Source organism: Fukomys damarensis, unplaced genomic scaffold (genome assembly GCF_012274545.1).
Source record: "Fukomys damarensis isolate Sample0158 unplaced genomic scaffold, DMR_v1.0_HiC HiC_scaffold_16, whole genome shotgun sequence".
NCBI lineage: Eukaryota > Metazoa > Chordata > Mammalia > Rodentia > Bathyergidae > Fukomys > Fukomys damarensis.
In genome coordinates, this window is record NW_022900928.1 from 22,071,857 (window position 1) to 22,090,769 (window position 18,913).

General features: G+C 34.8%; 2 protein-coding genes across 11 annotated transcripts in view; one reads left to right on the plus strand and one right to left on the minus strand.

The window, feature by feature from the left end:
• Nlrp14 (NLR family pyrin domain containing 14) overlaps window positions 1-18,913 on the minus strand; it is a 48,966-nt gene that overhangs the window by 28,489 nt on the left and 1,564 nt on the right. For 2 of the 3 annotated variants that reach the window (XM_033764172.1, XM_033764170.1), the window contains exon 1: window positions 7,171-7,302. The exons of the other annotated variant lie outside the window; for it this stretch is intronic. The gene's annotated coding sequence lies outside the window, so the exon portion shown is untranslated. Of the gene's footprint in view, window positions 1-7,170; window positions 7,303-18,913 lie in introns of those variants that run through there. 3 annotated transcript variants of the gene reach the window in all.
• LOC104856537 lies at window positions 7,324-17,835 on the plus strand. Of its 8 annotated transcripts, none has more exons than XM_033764178.1 (5): window positions 7,324-7,551; window positions 7,909-7,971; window positions 8,612-8,690; window positions 11,212-11,321; window positions 15,987-17,835. In XM_033764178.1, exons 2-5 carry the CDS (start codon window positions 7,942-7,944, stop codon window positions 15,993-15,995), a joined length of 228 nt encoding a protein of 75 aa, XP_033620069.1. In that variant the 5' UTR covers window positions 7,324-7,551; window positions 7,909-7,941; the 3' UTR covers window positions 15,996-17,835. The 8 variants fall into 8 exon arrangements, 6 of the variants coding, with proteins under 6 accessions (XP_033620069.1, XP_033620065.1, XP_033620066.1 ...); XM_033764174.1 differs by lacking the exon at window positions 15,987-17,835 and adding an exon at window positions 12,979-13,167; XM_033764175.1 differs by lacking the exon at window positions 15,987-17,835 and adding an exon at window positions 12,979-13,167 and having other exon boundaries at window positions 7,324-7,480.

An 18,913-nucleotide genomic window follows, 5' to 3' on the forward strand; every position in this document is an offset into this window, starting at 1 on the left:
CTGAAGATAGGAATCTCAAAATTGGCTTAGACCCCAACGGAATCAGCAGCAGCTTTAGGAGTTAGAATCATGTAGCTCTCAGATGACAGGCCTCTACACCAAATGGGTAAACCAAATGGTAAATGGAGGTCTTCTTAGTGGCTTCCTTTTTCTCAGTATACCCCACTTAAAGCACGTGTTCCTATTTATATAGCAAGATTTGGAAGAATTTGGAGATGTAGATCATTTTGTTTCAGTTAGCATTTTTTCAGATGGAATCTTCATGAGAGCTTTAAACTTAGAAAAGTAAGAGCCAGTAGTATCCGTTGGCATTAAGTAAATGTACGAAGCTGATGTAAAGGTTCCAACACAGCTGATACAGCTTCCAACAACCTCAATCATCATCAGAAATCAGGAGATTAAATTATAAAGGTTCATATAAAAATTAACTTAAAAGAATAACCAACAGTGTAGAGGGAGAGAAAAGGCAAACTCCTGTCTTTGATTTGATTCCAACCAATTATATTAATTGGTCAACTAATAACCTTCAAGTATTATGCTGAATATCTTGTTTATAAGCATATACTTTTTAAAAAAAATCTATGAATCTTAAAAGTTTTGGTTCTAAAACCATTAACAAGCCCATAAAACCAAATACTGAACATATTTAGCTTCTGAAATGTAAAAAAAGAAATTAGAGAAACTTTTAGATGCTTGAGGGTCCTGAAATTAAACATTTACAAAAATAAATTAGAAATTTTACTCAACTTATATATAACTGGCCATACTTAATTTACATAAATTCTTAAGTTTCATAATATAGTTTTAGTGCAATTTTTTGTTTCTTTTTCTTTTTGTTTTAACTCTCCTACTGAAAGCAACACCTGTAGGAAAAAACATTGTTTGCTCCTTATTGCACCATTATTAAAGAAAATTCTGCTTTGTTTCTTATAACTTATAGTAAAATTTAACTTTTTGGTCATTTTTATCCTTAAATGATCAATAATAAAAAATAAAAATGTAAGTCTTTTTAACAACTACAAGCAAAAAATTCTCAGGAAACATTTAAAAATCTCTCCTCACACTTTTGCAGCTAGAAAAACACTATTCTTCAATGAACTAATCTAATAAGATGCTAAGATCTTGTTTTATTGTCCCAAAAGGAAATATGCATACATAGCCATAGTATTATCTACTTTCTGATTATATAAATTTATACTTGGAAGTGTTATTTGTACCAAAATTATATTTGGAGAATTTCTTTGTGAGACAGAACTTGTCACTTCCTTCGTCTTCCATGAGAATAGAGATAAAATTAAAGTGGTTGAATTCCTTCTTGACTAAGAGTTTGGCAGACTGTCTTATAGGTTTCTACTTTCTCTTGTGTATACTCCCATTCATCATGCTCATGAACTGTCCAGTATGTATCCTTTTACATTTTTCCTCTGTGTTGTATAATTAAACTTACAGTCACATACACACTCATACAGTTACAAAATTTGAATTGTTGTATTCCAATTTTTGTATCTTTACTTTCCCAGACAATAATTATACTTGTTTGACCATTGACATTCATTTCCCATACCACTTCACCCCATCAAGAGAATACTTTCACAATAAATACAGTTTTAACTCTAGTTCATTGTTCTATCCCTAACTCCTAGGATAGTGAATAAGTCAATCAACAGATTATCATGAATGTAAAAAGAGTCAAGTAGAAATGAGTATAGCAAGTTGAAGGAACAACAAGCCCAGCAGGGCCAATAAGGGATGCAGAATATGGGATCTGAGAGGTCAGAGAGAAAATGAGAAAGATAAAGAGAGATTATATAGGGCCACTTTAAGTACTTTGGCTTTGACTGTGAGTAAGCTAAGAAGCCAATGAAGGGTTTTGAGCAAATAATAATCATAATTATGTTTTAAGAGAATCATTATGGGTAGTGATCAGGTAGACAAGAGTAGGGCAATGGTAAAAGCCGACCAGTTAAGAGAATATCCAGGTAAGAGAAAATGATGGCTAGAGCAAGGCTCACAGCAGTAGAGATGTAAATTGGTCCTGTTGTGGATATTTAGGGTAGAACTGCAAGAATTTGCTAATGGAACACATAAGGGATATAAAAAAAGAAAAAAAAGGGGGGGAATCAAAGATAAGCCCAAGATATTGATTTAGGAAAATGGAAGAAGGAAAAGGAAAAGACTGTGAGAAAAGCAAGTTTTAAAGGAGTCTTCAGCACATTTTTGGACATGCTAATTTTGAGAGGCCTATTAGATGTCAAAATAGAGATACCAAAGAAGTCTAGACATTAAGTCTAAACTGGAGATGCAAACTTTAGAGTTACTAGCTGATAAGTGGACTCTAAAGCTATGGGAAATCACAAGGGAGTAAGAGTTCATAACACAAACATTCAAACTAGACACAGTGGCATATACCTCTAATCCCAGCACGGGGAGCCAAAGCCAGGAAGGTCACAAATTTGGGTCCTTTCTGGGTAATTTGGCAAGATTCTATCTCAAAATTTAACAGATAAATAAATAAAAGGGCTGGAGATATAAGTCAGTAGTAGAGTGTCCCTGGGTTTGATTTCTAGTACTACAAAAAGAAAAAATAATGTGAAGTCTGATTATTAAGTCACACAAGACACAGTGCAAAGAGCAGTAAAAGTGTTTTTAAAACAGTCTGGAAATGGGCTGAGGATTTAGCTTAGTGGTTCCACTGCCTGTCTCACAAGCACAAGGTCCTGAGTTCAAGCCTCAACACCAAGAAAAAAAAAAAAAAAGCCTGAAAATGAACAACCAGAGATGAAAACCAAGTGTGTGGTTCTAAAATTCCAAGTGAAGAAAGTGTATCAAGAGATATAATTTGTGCCCAATTTTGCTGATAGAATGAGACTGAAACTAACCACTAAATTTAGCAGCATAGAAGTTATTCATGATTTTAAGAAAAGCATTTGAGTGGAATAGTGGTGCGAAATCTAATTGGAGCAGGTTTAAGAAAGACTGGAAAGAGAAAATTCTGAGATAACAGCCTACTTTTTCAACAAGTTTGGATTAAAATGAAGGAGAGAAATAAGATGGTTGCTGGGGAGAAGTGAGACTGCTAAATATATCTGCCGCAGAGTCACATGTTGAAAACTAGTACTCAATGTGATGGTGTTAGGGAGTGGATCCTTTGACAGGTTATGAGGACTCTGCAACATATCCCAGCACATCACAGGATAAACATGCTTACTTACAAAAGAGGGTTCAGTAAGCTCAATGTGAGCACTCCATGAGGGGTTAGCTGTTTATGAAGCTGAGAGGGAGCCCTCGTCACACAGAATCTGTGGGTGTTTTGAACTCAGATTTCTAGTCTCCAGAATGGTGAGGAGTCAGTTTCTGCAGTGTGTAGGCTACAAAGCTTATGGTATGTTGTTATAGTGGCCCCAAAACAAGTCCCTAAAGAGCTTTTTAATTTTTTTTTTAAAGAGAACAAACTCGATCCTTGATGGGGAAGATCGAGTAAAGACGAAAGCAATGATGTTACTCACAGGAGACAGGTGTTACTAGACTTAGGTTTACATGTGACAGGAATAGATGTAATCTAGTAACTAAGGGTGTAGGCTCCTCCGCTAGGAGCACAGCTTTTCATCCCATACTGAAGATAAACAAAATGGGTGCTGATTGCAGGTAGGTGCGTGGATGCATGGTGAGGAGTAGGGATGTGTGGAAGTTTTTTGATTGTTTATTTTCTCGGGGCAATTAAAAACACTTTCATCAGCTGGGGACGGGAATGACTAAGCAGGTAATCAATGATTGTAAATGTTTTATAAGTGCAACAACCCAGTCTATTCTAGGGATGCTTTCTACATATTTTCAAATTAATAATATTAGTTATACTATTCAATTTATGTATTATTTTAAAATCTCTTACATTTAATTCTGAGACAGATATATTGAATTTCCTCACAGAACTGTATTTACCAAGTTCTTAAATTTGTATGTCTTTGCACTGTTTTTAGCAGAATTGCTATTATTATATTCTTTATAAATTGTGCCTTTTATCAGTAAATAAAATCCATGTCATTCTTTTGTTTTTAACATTCATTAGTTAAGGTTTCTGGTCTTTTTTGATTGCCTGTATCTTTTTTTTTAAAATCAGACTCTTACAGAGGGCAGAGGTAAGGGGAAAAAAATGAGAATCAAGACTTGCCATGTAAAGGTACATGATCCCAACAATGAATGTAACTGTACTGTATCCCTAAATGTACCAATAAACTCAAAAAAAAAAAATCAGACTCTTACAGCGGGCAGAGGTAAGGGGAAAAAAATGAGAATCAAGACTTGCCATGTAAAGGTACATGATCCCAACAATGAATGTAACTGTACTGTATCCCTAAATGTACCAATAAACTCAAAAAAAAAAAATCAGACTCTTACATATTTTTTAAACAAGATAAGGCTAGATTTTAGTGTTTGATTCAGGTGTTTCTCCCTTTGCATAGAGCTCAATCCTTTTACATTTAGAACAATGACTAATGATTTATTTTTACTAATAATTTATTACATTATTTATATATACTACTTTAGCTTATTTTTACATCAAGGGTTTCTCTGTTTCCTTTTCCATAATTTTTTTGTGGGGTATCTGTTTTTGGTTCATTTCTTTATAATACTTTCTTAAATTGTCTCCATAGATTAGGGAGAACAGAGTGATGTGGACTCTCTGTCCCAACAAATCTTTAAATAGCTTTCACCATGACAGGTGATTTTATTTTGGCTGATGGATTGGAACCCATGTAGTTTACTAGTCTATGTTGCTATTGAACATGTCCCTAACTTCCAACATTACTAAAGAGAAGTCCAATGTCATTTTTATTTTTATATAACTTACCCTTTTTGACTGAAAATTAATGAGTTTTCTTTTTAATGTATTTTTATATCTGGTATTTCTTTACTCATTAGTAGATGGAGATGTAGTACATCTGCAGATACAGGCCGTATTTAATTAACTTCAGAAAGTCTTGTTTATGCTATGTTTGATACTACTTTTTGTTATTCATATTATCCTCTACCCTACAGCATTTATATTTCCTCAGATGAATATTTTATTTTTCTGACAAATGCATCCTCTTAGGTTTTTTTTTTCTTTTTTGCAAAATCATTGAGATTTAGGTCTGCTTAATGGGTATTTTAAGTGATAGCAGTTCCACATTTGGGAGGAAAACAAAGAGCTGTCCACTACCTCTCTCAGGCATTGAATAGGAGCACAAAGCTGCCCGCTGTCCTACAAAAGCATCTGAATAACTTTCTTGTCCTCTAGGCTCACTAATCTCTCAAACTCTATGCAGGGACAGTTGACAGTTGCCCTACATATTCTGCTTGGTCTCACAGAAGTTAAGGAACCCCAATTTGTGCAGATCTCCTAAGGGGCCAACAGATCTGAGTCCCAAGCTCTTTCCAATTAGGATTTAAGATCTAAGTTCTCATGCTATTTTTCATGTTTATGTCCAGTCCACAGGATGGTGAGCAATTTCACACCAGGTTTGTTCAGGCCTAGTTTAAGAGATACTGACAGCTATGATCAGGGAATGGAGGAGCTCATTCAAGTAGCCTTTTCTTTGGATCTCTCCCACATTCCACACGTCTTTGACGGTCTCGGTCCTTTTGTGTGATGGATTTTACCAAATGGGAGACCCATTTATATTTATGTTAATATTAAAAGTCCTGATTTTTCCAAATTTCAACAATCTCAGCATAAAGATATTATTAATTGTCTGCGGCAGACTTTAAGGATTATTCTTAATTAGAATTCACTTTGAAACAAAATCTGAGGTTCTACTTTGCTCTTAAAATGAGTTTTAAAAACTGAAAGCCCAGTTACAATTCTCATATTCTCTGATACAAAATAACATAGTCTCAAAGCACACTATTTGAGAAGATGAAAATATAAGTCAAGTTGCTAATACTTAATGCCTTTCTGTGCCAGAAATATCAAAATTAAATTATATGGATTATCCATGTTATTCTTTAATAATGACCACTGTGGGTTGGAAGCAGAACATAGGACAGTCCAACTCCAGTGTTCATTTGTACTGGTGAATGTGCATGCAGGACTTTACCAGCTGTATCCAATTAATAAGACTGAATTCATCTTATAGTTGAGAAGACTGAGGTAAAAGGTTAAATTACTTGTCTACATCAACAAATGGATGACCCCCCCCAAAAAAAAGGTTATGAAGTAAGTTTTGTCAGACAAGACCTCAATTGTTAAAATACTAAGTCATATTGTCTCTGAATATTCAAGCCAGGAAAAGGCCCATAAGTAATTATTTTTCAAATGTGGCTTCAGAGTCCAAGAAATGCAAGTGTTTATTTTGTGATGGGCCCAGGCAGACTCTGAGTTATTCACCTCCATTAAACGTTCAAGTGTAAATATATAGTTAATACTTAGAGTGCTTCCTACGTGCCAGGGACCTGCTTAAGCAATTCAGTTATACCAACTTATTTAATTCTAACATATATGTGAAAGTTATTGTTATTATGCTATTACTGACATTGTTATTGCTATTAACCTATCACAGATTGTTATTAAGTAATGCAGCCAAGGTCATATCAATATTAAGTGGTGTATTCAGATTAGAATCCAAAGAATCTTTTGCTTTTAACCTTCCAAAGTTTCCTTGCCTAATATAATAACACATTAGAATACTATTGATACTGCACAAGTTTGAGGGAGAGGGCCTAAGGAATCAGAAACATTTTCCTAATATAACACACTCAACTACATAAAAGAACTGCAAGCACTTCAAACTCTTCCACTGTCTCAGGACACAAGGAGGGGCCCCTTCTAAAGGTTCACCTCAGTCCTACCTGGACTCCAATCTTGAGTTTAGGAGCAATGCTAGCTAGGACCAGGCCTACTGGTGTGCCCATTCTGCCAAGGGCACGGGACGGCAAGCCCAATCACCCTTCCCCAAGCAAAGGGGACCCTACAAAGTTTTTTCTCGGGTTCTGGCTGAGAAAGTCCATATTTGTTGTCTATCAGGGCATCAGAATTCTCTGAAGGCAGTCCCTGCCATCTCAGCCACGACCCCTTTCCCAGACCGGTAAGCACCTAGAACTTTTAAGTACTCTTTTACTATAATAATTTGTTTTGTTTGTTATTTTTGTTTTTTAATTTAAACGTCTCCATAGTCTTCTACCACCTCTTACCGAGATGACAAGCTCCATCCTTGGTGTTGAGGCTCGAGGTCACTGCCCTCCGGCACAGGAAGCTAGCGAGGACATCTGGCCAATCAGGAGCCACGTCCTACTGCGCTCCCCTTTCCCATTGGGCTCCCTTCCCTCTCCAAGGAAACACTGCTTAGAGTCTTCCGTTTCAGCGCGGAGAGGCAGTGGGCGTTGTTTGTGTGGGCTCAGTGTTTCGCTGCTTCCGTTGTCCACTCAGAGACTCCGTAAGTGATGCAGACTCTTGAGAAGACCGAGCGAGAAGCACACCAGGGCGGGAAGAGGTGTGGCTCAAGTAAGAGCAGCGACAATTGAGTTAGAGTCAGAGAAGCAATTTGGGTTTAGAAATCCCAGAAGTTGTTGGAGGTGGGTCCCTCACAGCTGCGCTCCCGCCCACCTGAAGGCCGGAAAAGAGGAAGGAGGGAGGAGGGCTGGGGCAGTTTGAATCGCAGGTTCCGGATGTTTGGTTGGGAGTTGTTTGGTCAGACCAAGACCTGGATGCTCACGGGAGGCCGCGTGGGTGGATCTAGGCTGCAGGAGCAGAGGCTGCACGGAGTCCTGACCCTGATCCTGCTCCTTGACCACCATTCCTGTGAGTGCATCCTGTGCTGCATCCTGCTAGCCTATGGTATGAACTGACCAGCCCTGCAACTTGGCTTTCACAATTTTTCCCCCTGTAGGGAAGGGGAGCTTTTAATTAATTGCTTATTTTTTTTTCCCAAGACCTACCAGTGATCAGCAAGGGACAGACCCAGGATGGCAAAGGCCCATGTTCCCACTTTATGGGTGAGAAAACTGAGGCCTGAAAAGGTGTAGAAGTTTGGTCTTTAAAGTTCTACAAGTGGTTGATAGCAGCAGAGATGAGGCTGTGCAGGTCCTGAGATCTTTCTCCAGAAATCCAGGTTACCACAGTGATAGCAAATCCAGTATTTGTTGTAAGTAGGGAAGGGCAATAGAATTATTTTCTCCTTAAATTTATTCAACAAAAATATGAGAAAAACTCTTAAGAACTGAAAGAAGCCACTTAAATTGCTATTTATATTTATATTGACATTGTCATTAATACTCTATATAAATGAACTATATAATCATAAATTAATAAAATTAATAAAACCTTGGAGTCAGGATTGGATTACATAGAAAAAATCTGAATCCTTAGAAGAGCTAAACAGAAATCAAATTCTGTGTTTTCATGTCTTAGAGTTGTATCCCTTCAAGTTTCCAGAGGGCCAGAAATAAGTTACAAAGCACCAGTGCATATAGCTCTCCTATCTGATTGTTGAAGGGGAGCAGGAATGTTCCTGGACTCTTTTTGACCTCTTTCTAAGAGATGTGGAGTCAGACTAAGCGTGTGAGAATTTTAGTGTGTTTGGGAATTGAAAGCCATGCTTATTTTTTTTTCTTTCTTTCTTATCGTTTAATTCAGGTGGCTCAGTACTCTACCCCTCCCCAAAAGAGCACAAAGGAGAAAGAGACCTACACTCTTCCTGTCAGTCTGATCTGTGGTGAGCAGGATTGTCTTTTTTCATTTATAAGATAGCCTGACTTCTCTATCTGTAGGGAGGTAGTGGAAGTGGCAGTGAAGAGCGTCTTTTCCTAACGTTTACTTATTTAGTGTCTCAAGTCTACAATGCCTATAATTCCTACTGTTTTGGGTGTTCTGAGGTAAATTTAAGGATGTCTCCACATGGAGTAATAAAGCATATGAGAGTAATAATTTCTAAAGTTATCCACGTTAAACAATGTACCTGTGTAGTGGAGTGCTTGCTTAGCACGTGCAATAACCTGGATTTGATTCCTAGCATTGCAAAAAAAAAAAAAAAAACAATTTGAGGAGACTAGTTACATGGAAGTGTAAGGACAAATGTTTAAAGTGAAGCCACTTTCTGGAGGTGTATTTGTATTTAATGCCTTAGTTGTTCTTGTGCACTATCAAGAGTCTATCTCACATCAACCAAAGGCAGCTGTTATTGACATTTGGGTATATTTACTTGTAATCTTTCCTCTAATACTTAATTACATACATACTTACTAATCTGAATTAGCACTAATAGGTATGTATTCATGCATACATATACTCTATGTCCAAATACATGCATAGATTTATCTAAAACATGTATGTATAGATATTTAATACATATATATAATAATTGTGAAAAATAGGTCACGAGAGCAGGTATTATTCCCAATATACAGAACTGTACCTTGTATGTAGTAAGCATTCAGTAAATATTTGTTAAATATGAGTGATTGTTATTTGTATAATTTTTTCCATTTTACATATAATGAGCACTTTTCCAACTATTTTTTGGTAGCATGAGTTTTTAGGGCTAATTATGTCCCATTCTAGGTACATACCTTTCTTCATTTAAGTTTTATTAGGGAAAATTTAAGTATTTCCCAATATTTTACTATTATAAACAACTTCTAGTAAATATTCTTATACATAATTTATGAAGTATGTGTTGTTTTAATTTCTCAAGGTATACTCTGAGAAATAGAAAAAGACTCACTGGATATAGACATATTTTGGGATTTTGAAAAACTTAAGTTCTTTTGGGGAAATAGTACATGAACTTCAACTCCTTTGACAATTCAATGAAATATCTGATCTTGTTGAATCTTTACTAGCATTTATTTTAAAAAATAATTTGCCTTCTTTTGATCTTATTTATTCTTTAGTAAGTTTGACTTTTTTTTAACCTATACTCATTGACTATCTGCATTCTTTTTTGATGAAATGCCTATTGATACACATCACCTTTTTTCTATTAAACTTTTAGTTTCCATTTGACAGTAGGCACTCTTTTATGTAAAAGATGTAAACCATTTGTTGTATTCTGTAAATATCTTTCTGAGTTTGCCACTTGCCTTATACTTTTAAGGGCTTTTTTGTTTATATATTTTTAAAATTTATGTAAAACAAAATATTTCTTGCTTCACCATCAAATCTAATACATTTACTTTAACTTTTCCTCATTTTTTTATAGTTTTGAGTGTCTTAAAAAAGCTAAATTCCTAAATTCAAATTTATTTTGATGTGGTAAATGACAGAATGTAACATGTAACATTCTTTTTTCTTCTTAGTTATTGATTTTTCTAGTAACATTGATTTTCTCCTTTGATTATAGTGTTTTCATATGTAAAATTACTAAAATTTTTTACACCTACATATATGTATGTGTAGATCACTTTTGGAGCTGCCTTGTTCCCTGGATTCCTGCCCTTTTCCCTGTTCCCTGCCCTTATGAAAGTATTTTTATTGTTGCACTTTATATGTAGTATATTTCATGGGCAACAAAGGGAAATTTAGCCTTTCTTTTTCACTCAGTGAGGGTGAAGAAAAAAAAGAAAACAGGTCATATGTTGGAAATATTACACTAACATTATAATGATTTCTGTTTTGGAAAAAATGAAAAGTTGCATTTAATAAATTTATGATATTGAATATACTAACAGTATTTTTTATCAGTATAGACTTGGTCAAAATATAAGCTCAGGTATCAAGTTTGTTACCTAAACTTGTTTCATGTCTACCACTTCTTGGTTGTAAGAACTAGATAGCGTTATTTAGGCAGATTCTCATTTTTAAAATGAGAAATAATGCCTACTGTGTATGGCTATAAAGTTTAAATAAGATTATAAATGCAAAAAAATACTTAGCAAAATACTAAATTTCTCCTTATGAAAAGAACTCAGTAGCAGTGATCACTGTTATTATTTAAAATTTAAACCACATCTGATATAACTTTTTAGTCACTAAGCCATAAAAATTGATGTAGAAAATCTAGCTTTCCCCCCTAAAATTTATATCCTTCTGTCTCAACATTATTAGTGGAATAAGCCAACTTTTCCTCAAAAATTTGCTATCACCGTTAGCATGTTTAAAATTCACTGTGTACTTGGGTTCATTTCTGTGTTTCTAGCCTTTTCTGTTCATTTTCTCCAGTCCTATGTCATACCCATGGAATATTTACAGGGGCCTTATTAAAGAATAATATACTATTTGTTATGATTTGTATTTAGATGTTCCCCCAAAGCCTCATAACCTGGATGGAAAGAAAGAGGCTGCTTGGTGCTTGCTGCCTCCTGCCTGCTCTGCCATGGATTGTTTCTCTGTGATGCCCTTCCACCAGGTAACTGCAGAGTGAAACCTTTACAAACCATGAGACAAAATAAACCTTTCCTCTTTTAACCTGTGGTTGTCAAATATTGTCTCAACAACAAGAAGAGTAACTAAGACACCAATAGATTAGTCTCCTCTTTTTATTACTGTTTCACTATTTTTTTTCTAATAAAAGTCCTTAGAAATCAGTTTGTCAGATCTTTTCCACTCTCATATCAAAATGTAGTTAATATCTTACTTGAATCACATTGAAAATAGAGATAAGTTTAGTGAGAGCAAAATTTTATGTATTCTTCCTACCTAAGATTCTGCAGTTCTTCCTGCTTTCTCAATCCTTTTAGTTCCTCAAATTCTAAAACTATTAAGGGAATAGAATTATTATGAGAAAATGAAAAAATGGAAACAAAAGTCTTTGTAAATATGGAGGGATGGAGGGGTTAAAGGGAGGGCAGGGAAATGGGGGAAAAATAAGAACCAAGATAGATTATATAAAGGTGGAAATTTCTAATGCTGAATGCCATTATATTTTATACCTAAAATGTACCAATAAAATTAATTTTAAAAATTCTGAAACTATATAGGCTTTAGGTATTTTTAAGAATTTATATTTCATTGCTATTGCAAATATCATTTACAAACAATTTGCAGTGGTTATATGTCTCTACTCATTATTAGATTTTATGTTAATTTTAGTTTTATTGTGATGTATTACATATATGTAAATGAATATATGAAAATATGTACAATTTAAAATACTGTAATAACATGGATATTCCTCCCCCATCATTTTGGGGGGGCAACCACTATATTAAATGTCACATTAATTTCTTAGCTTTTTTCCTATGGTTTTGACTTACTGGGTCTGCATTTCCAAAACAGACTTTTTTCATATTTTTGAATACTGTACAAATGGAATCACTAAATATATTCCTATATAAATGGCTTCTTTTGCATGTTAGGTGTCTTATGATGCATTCATGTTGATTTCCATAGCTGTAGATCATTTTCACTACTCTGTACTATTTCATAGTATGAATAATTTCTAGTGTTGTTGAGCCTTTTGGATTATTTGTAGCTTTTAAGTATTATAGCAATTTTTATACTCTAAATGTTATAGTACATGTTATCTGGTGTATCTGTGTAAGCTTTCAAGTAGGTAGCCTTAATGGTAGAATTTTATGGACATTCATTTATCTTAAAACTGCTAATAGTTTTCAGCTGATTTTCTTGGTTTTTCCCAAATATTCAGTCATACCTTTTACAGATAATCTTGCCTCTAACTGCATTGGCATGTACATTCACATCATTGTTTTAAAATACTGGGTTTATCTTTGTTAAGAAAAAAAAGTGTATGAATAGAAAAAGGTCAAAAAGAACATAGTGAAAACTGTAGTAATTATTTAGGGAAGTGGTTTCAATTTTTACGTGTTACAGTATTTAGAAATTTTATGAATTTATTTTTAGTAAGACAAATTAGACTCTTACTAGTATGTTTTCAAGGAAATTCTTAAATCTTTATTAAAATAACAAAGCTAAAAACCACAGATTGTTGTATTTTTACTGTACAGTGGACCCTCAAGTTATGACTGGCCTAACACACAAATAACTTGGGTTAATTAGGTTAATGGAAGAGTCATCTGCTTCTTGTTTTCTATATGTGTACCCAGGCAATCATCCAGAGCTCAGCTGTGTTGACTTGAATTATAACCAGCCCTTGGGAACCAATCAAGTTCATGAGGCAAGGGTCCACTGTACCTTTTGGTGATATGAAATACTAGTGAATTCACTTATTTTCCATACAGGTGCCAACTTTTATAGTTTTCCTGTAATCTGGGTTTCTGAGCATGCTACATTTCTCATTTTATTTATAGGTTAATTTTATGTGTAAAATAGATTTATTATATTTGTTTGAAATTTATTTTTATAAGTATTTAAACTACTACATATTTAAACATATAACATTGAATTTCCTCCTTCTTAAGTGTTTATTGTTAATGTTTCATTATACTTTTTTTGGAAAAATTGTACTTGGTGGTATACTTTGAATCTTTGACTTCCAGTAAATCACCTTTTGTTTTTCTACATTAACATATTTTGGTAGTTTATGGGAATCTTAATTTATAACCCTTCACTAAATGTTTACTTAGTTGGTAGGCCTGGATTTAAATCTACCTAATTACATGAGTTTGTACAAGTTTTTTAATCTTGTTAAGTGTTACTACTGTAACTAAAATGATACCTTAAAGATTGTTGAAAGAGTAAAGAGGACAACATAGTCCTATTCACATATTATCTGGTAATTCTTTGCTGCTGCTGTCATGATGATAATGATTTTATGTGTTTCATTTCTTTCCATTTTATTGTAAACTCCTTAAAGATCTGTTTCCCATATTCTTAGTACAGTATTTACTAAATATTTTAAGTTGAATTTTATAATTGAGAAAAAATAAAATTTATTATACAACCCACTTATAATATTGCCTTCTCACGAAAAGAAATGTTTTTAAGTAGTTTGAATACATGTTATTTATCTCTTTTCCTTTCTAAAAATACATGATAATAAAAAATGAATAAACGCATGAACTTACAGCAACTAAATGAAAAGCCATAAGCAAATAATAAATTTCAACCAAAATTAGAAGGTAACAGGAGGAATAATGGTAAGAGCCACCTAAAGCAAAAGGTATTGAATCGTAGAATCTTCATGCAGGGAATGTAGGCAAGCAATGTACTAAGCACTGTGATCTTCAGAGAAGCTAAGGTTGCATCCATACTATTTATAGCAGATAGGCTGGAATGCAAGCAAATATTCACCCTCTCAAATAGGAGGTTAGGTATTTGTTTTTCTGTACTAGAGAGTACTTTTACAGTTTTCTGTCATTTGAATCATACATCTGATAAAAGAATTATAAGATAATTGCGATACTATCTTAATCTTAAATAATCTTTAAAATTTTTAAATCTCCGGTCTTGAGAAATTAAAATACATGCAGGGTGCATCGGTGACAAACAAAAGACAATATAAGAGAACTAAATATAAATTCACAATCGAGAATTATATAATCTTGAAAATAGAGGTTTACAGAGTAGCTAGACCAGATTGGAGTAGGAAATTGATATTTAGCCATTTAACTACACATGGTATGTCTCTTTTTACGTGTTTTGTTTTTCTTTCTTTTTGGAGTTTTTTCTTTCCTGTGTTTGTTCTTTTTCTTTGCCACTTACATTATCTGCTAAATATCTTTTTGTCTGTCTTCTCCCTTAGATTTCTTTTTGGAAATCCTGATTTTTGACCAGATGGCAGTAACATTTGAAGATGTTACTATTACTTTTACTTTAGAGGAGTGGAAATTCCTGGATTCTTCCCAAAAATATCTCTACTGGGAGGTCATGTGGGAGAACTACATGAATGTTATATAAAGTTAAAATAGCTCAAAGGGAATAGACTTAGCTTTTTCTAGGAGCAGTTTTGTTGAGCATTTCAGTTCTTTATCTGGTGTTTGTTTTGAGGTGGTAGAATATTTTCAAAAATGCATTTTAAATCAGATGAAAAATAAAATTTGAGTGTCTCTTACCCAAAATGTTTGGGATCAGAAGTGTTTCAGATTTTGGAGTTTTTTTTAATTTGGAATACTTTACTACTTGAGCCTTAATCCACAATCTGAAATTTTTTGAGCATGTCAGCATTCAAAAAGTTCAGATTTCAAAGTTTTGAATTAGGGATGCTTGACCAAAAAAAAGGTAAAGTGAAACATTTTGTAAGACATGTAGAGTTATGTAATTGCCTAGATATTTACCTTTAAAGTCCGGATTTATGTACATGGTCAATTTTGTGAGATCCTAAATTTATTCTATTCATATTTTGTTCTATAACAAACTGCTTCAAATTTAATGCCTTAAAACAAACAATATTACTTTTTTATGCTTCCTGTGAGCTGACTGGATCTTCTATCATAGAGGAACTTGGTTGGGGCTGGATATTAAGATGAACTTAGTTATCCTGACTGATATGCTACCTGGCAATTGGCTCAGTATCCGTGGGGATAATAGGGATACAAGGACTACATGTCCCTCTTCAAACTAGCTACCCCAGGTGCACTTACATGATGGTGACCACAGGATTTTCAAAAGCAGCAAAAGAGAAGGTAGACACTTCTCCAGTTTCTGCTTATGACACTTTTGCTATTGTCCCCAGTGACAAAATTGGATATCCAAGCCTAGAGATAGTGTAGAAAGAGAACCCCTAAAAATAAAAAGAACATTAATGAAGCCTTTTTACCCCTCCCTGATCTTCACATTATTCTAGAGCAGGAAAATAGAAACTATGTACTTTATTTATTATAATAATGTCCAAAATAAAGTAATATAATTAAATTACAATGTTTTAGATATTTCAATGAAAGAATTGGCCTTACTGTCTTACTTCTAATAGTGCTTGGTAACTGGAGGCTCAAGATATGTTTGTGGAATGAATTAAGGAGTGAATAAATGAAATAAATACATCAGTTAACAAACTAAATTTCAGCCCTAGTGGAGTAGCTGAAGTTATAACCCTTCCTCTCTACTGCATTCTACACATACATTCCTATCATTCTGGAGCTCATTGATATAGATAATTGGAAATTTTTAAACACAAACTTTCTATCATCACTGAAATATCTGCTTATTTTTCTAGGAAACCTGAATGAGAGTTACAAACCATGAGAAATACTTAAATTCTTAGAATATGAAAATTTTCCTATCTGGCAAGGCTGGAGGAATGCTGGCATCAGATATATGAGAATCAAAACTGAAAGGAAACAATTCAAGAGGGAGATTCTAAAGATCCCTCCTGGTGTCAGGAATCTTAAATTTTCTCCACACAAGCACAGGCTATGAGAACTATGAACTGACTTTTAAGACAAAAATTCCAGTAATTTAAAATACAAAAAGCGTATACCTTGGCAGTCCTTAAACAAAAAGTAACCAAGACTGTGTTAGAGAAGTCTGTGTGAGTGATTCCCTGGTTTTCAAGGGGACCAATACCATGTTGGTATATGCAAGAAAAAATCTTACCATGGAAAAAAACAAGAAGTGTGTTGTTCAGCACTCATATCCCACTGGATAAAATACTCCAGAGTATACTGGGGAGTTGTGGCAAAATAACCTGCTGAAAGACTCTATGCAAGAGAAATACTGTGGATGTGAAGAAATTTAGTTTTGGAACTCAATAAGTTTTTCACAGGAAAAATGGTCTTGGAGATAATCTGTATCAGTATTCCATCAGCACATCATGCTTCTTGGAGAAATCAAATTTATACAAATATCCAAGAATCCACACAGGGAAAAAGCTGTATGGATGTGAGGAAGTTGGCATTAACTTCAGTCAGAGCACAGGAGTTCACTTTCATCAGAAAGTCTGTGCAAAGGAAACACATATCTGTAATGCATGTGGTAAGAGTTTTAGTCAGATCTGTCTTCACAATCATCAAAGATTCCACACACAAATGAAACCCGAGGACCTCAGTAAAAAATTATACTTCTCCTTCACAAGAGGCTTCACATAGGAGAGAAGACTTTTAAGTGTGATCAGTGCAGTAAGTGTTTTAGTTAGAGTTCCGTACTTCATGTTCATCAGAGATTCCACACAGGAGAAAACATTTAAGAGTGAGGAGTGTGTTAAGGGCTTCAGTCAGAGCTCAAATCTTTGAATTCATCAGTTAGTACATAGAAGTGAGAAGTCCTACAAATGTGATGACTGTGATAAGTGCTTTACCCAGCGCTCAAATCTTCAAGTTCATCAGAGAGTGCACACCAGAGAGAAGCCTTATAACTGTCACAGCTGTGGAAAGGACATTGGTCACAGCTCAGACCTTCACATGCACCAGAGGGTCCACACGGGAGCAACCCTACGCTTGTTGTGAATGTGGGAAGGGCTTCAGCAAGGGTTCAACGCTTCACACTGATCAGAGTACACACTGGTGAGAAACCCTATAAATGTGGGAGTGTGGAAAAGGATTCAGTCAGCGTTCCCATCTTCTCATTCATCACAGAGTGCATACTGGAGAAAATAACCCTATAAATGTGATGATTGTAGAAAAAGCTTTAGTCACAGCTCTAATCTTCACATCCATCAGAGGGACCGTACAGGACAGAAGCCTTATCCGTGTGTAAAGTGTGGTAAGAGTTTCAGTCATAGCTCATCTGTTCAGATTCATCAGAATCCATGAGGGAAAAAAGACTTACAAATGCCATGAATATTAAAGGGATTTTACCAGAATTCACATCTTCACAATAATCATGACGGAGAAACCTTATAAATCTTGGTCATTTAGTTAATAGCTTTAAACAAATCTTAACCTTTAATCTCAGTAAGTGCTGCTGGAAAAGAAAGCCTATAAAAAACAAGTAATGCCAAGCAACAATTACAGTTTCTCCTAACTCCCAATAAGAATAAATTTCTTCAAGAGATCATTAGGATTATTATATATTTAAGATTAAAGTAAAAAGGGCTAAAGGTGTAAGGAAAGTGGGAAGGGTAGGAGAAAGGTAATAAGGGAAAAGAAAAAATATGAGAAAATGGAAATGTTTGTAAATGGGGAGGGGAGGAGGGGGTGAAGGGAGGGCAGGGACAAGGGGAAAAAACAAGAACCAAGACCTGTCATGTAAAGGTACAAGATCCCAGTAATGAATAACTGTACTGTATAACTAAAATCTACCAATAAACTAAATTTTAAAAAAGTAGGGCCAGGGATTTAGCTCAGTGGTTCTGCTGCCTGCCTCACACGTGCAAGGACCCAAGTTCGATCCCCAGTACCAAAAAAAAGCCAAAGCCGGGCGTGGTGACACATGCCTGTAATCCTAGCACTCAGGAGGCTGAGGCAGGAGTATTGTGAGTTCGAGGCCAGCCTGGGCTACATAGTTCCAGGTCGGTCTCAAGTACATAGTGAGACCCTGTCTCAAAAAAAAAAAAAAAAAAAGATTAAAGTATATTTTATGTACTATGTGTATTATACATAATCATAAGAATAAAAATTAAGGAGAAAACTCATCTGTTTCATTCTAGTCTCTTTTTTTTCATTGTATTTTAAGATACATGAAATGATACAAAGTCTAACTATTTTCACAGACTTCAAAAACGATGAAGTGTTGGTTTGAATGGAGACCGCATGACTCTTTGAAACTGCATTTTTTAAAAACAGCATCTTTTAACTTCCATGGTGTCTTAGTCACTTGTCACTGAGACATAATAGCACTTGCAACTTAAGTTTGCTTTGGTTCGTGTTTTAGAATTTTCAGTCCTTTTGTGGTCAGTGTGGTGGAAAGGCCTTAAGAGAGGAAGGCTGTTCATGGTAGCCAAGAAGCAGAGAGAGAAGGGAGAAGCCAGGAAAGGAGATGTATCCTTCCAGGTCATGCCCCAGTTATCTGCGTCTTTTGACTAGACCTCACCTAACAGCAAAATCAGCTAAAACATCCTCATAATCCATCTAAACACAGTCTTTGGGGGCCATTTTAGATCTAAACCATAATACCTGTGAAGTCCCTAATGCACAATAGAAAAAGATGGAGCACAAAATTTTAAACTAGTAAATAATATTGTTCAAATACAGAAGAATTAACCAT

What these genes read in the sequence shown, in the direction of transcription:
- LOC104856537 (XM_033764174.1), top strand. Translation starts at nt 7,942, where the DNA reads ATGGCAAAGGCCCATGTTCCCACTTTATGG. An exon ending in CCCATGTTCCCACTTTATGG is followed by an intron (nt 7,972 to 8,611) that starts GTGAGAAAACTG and finishes CGTTTAATTCAG; the next exon opens with GTGGCTCAGTACTCTACCCC. An exon ending in TCCTGTCAGTCTGATCTGTG is followed by an intron (nt 8,691 to 11,211) that starts GTGAGCAGGATT and finishes ATTTGTATTTAG; the next exon opens with ATGTTCCCCCAAAGCCTCAT.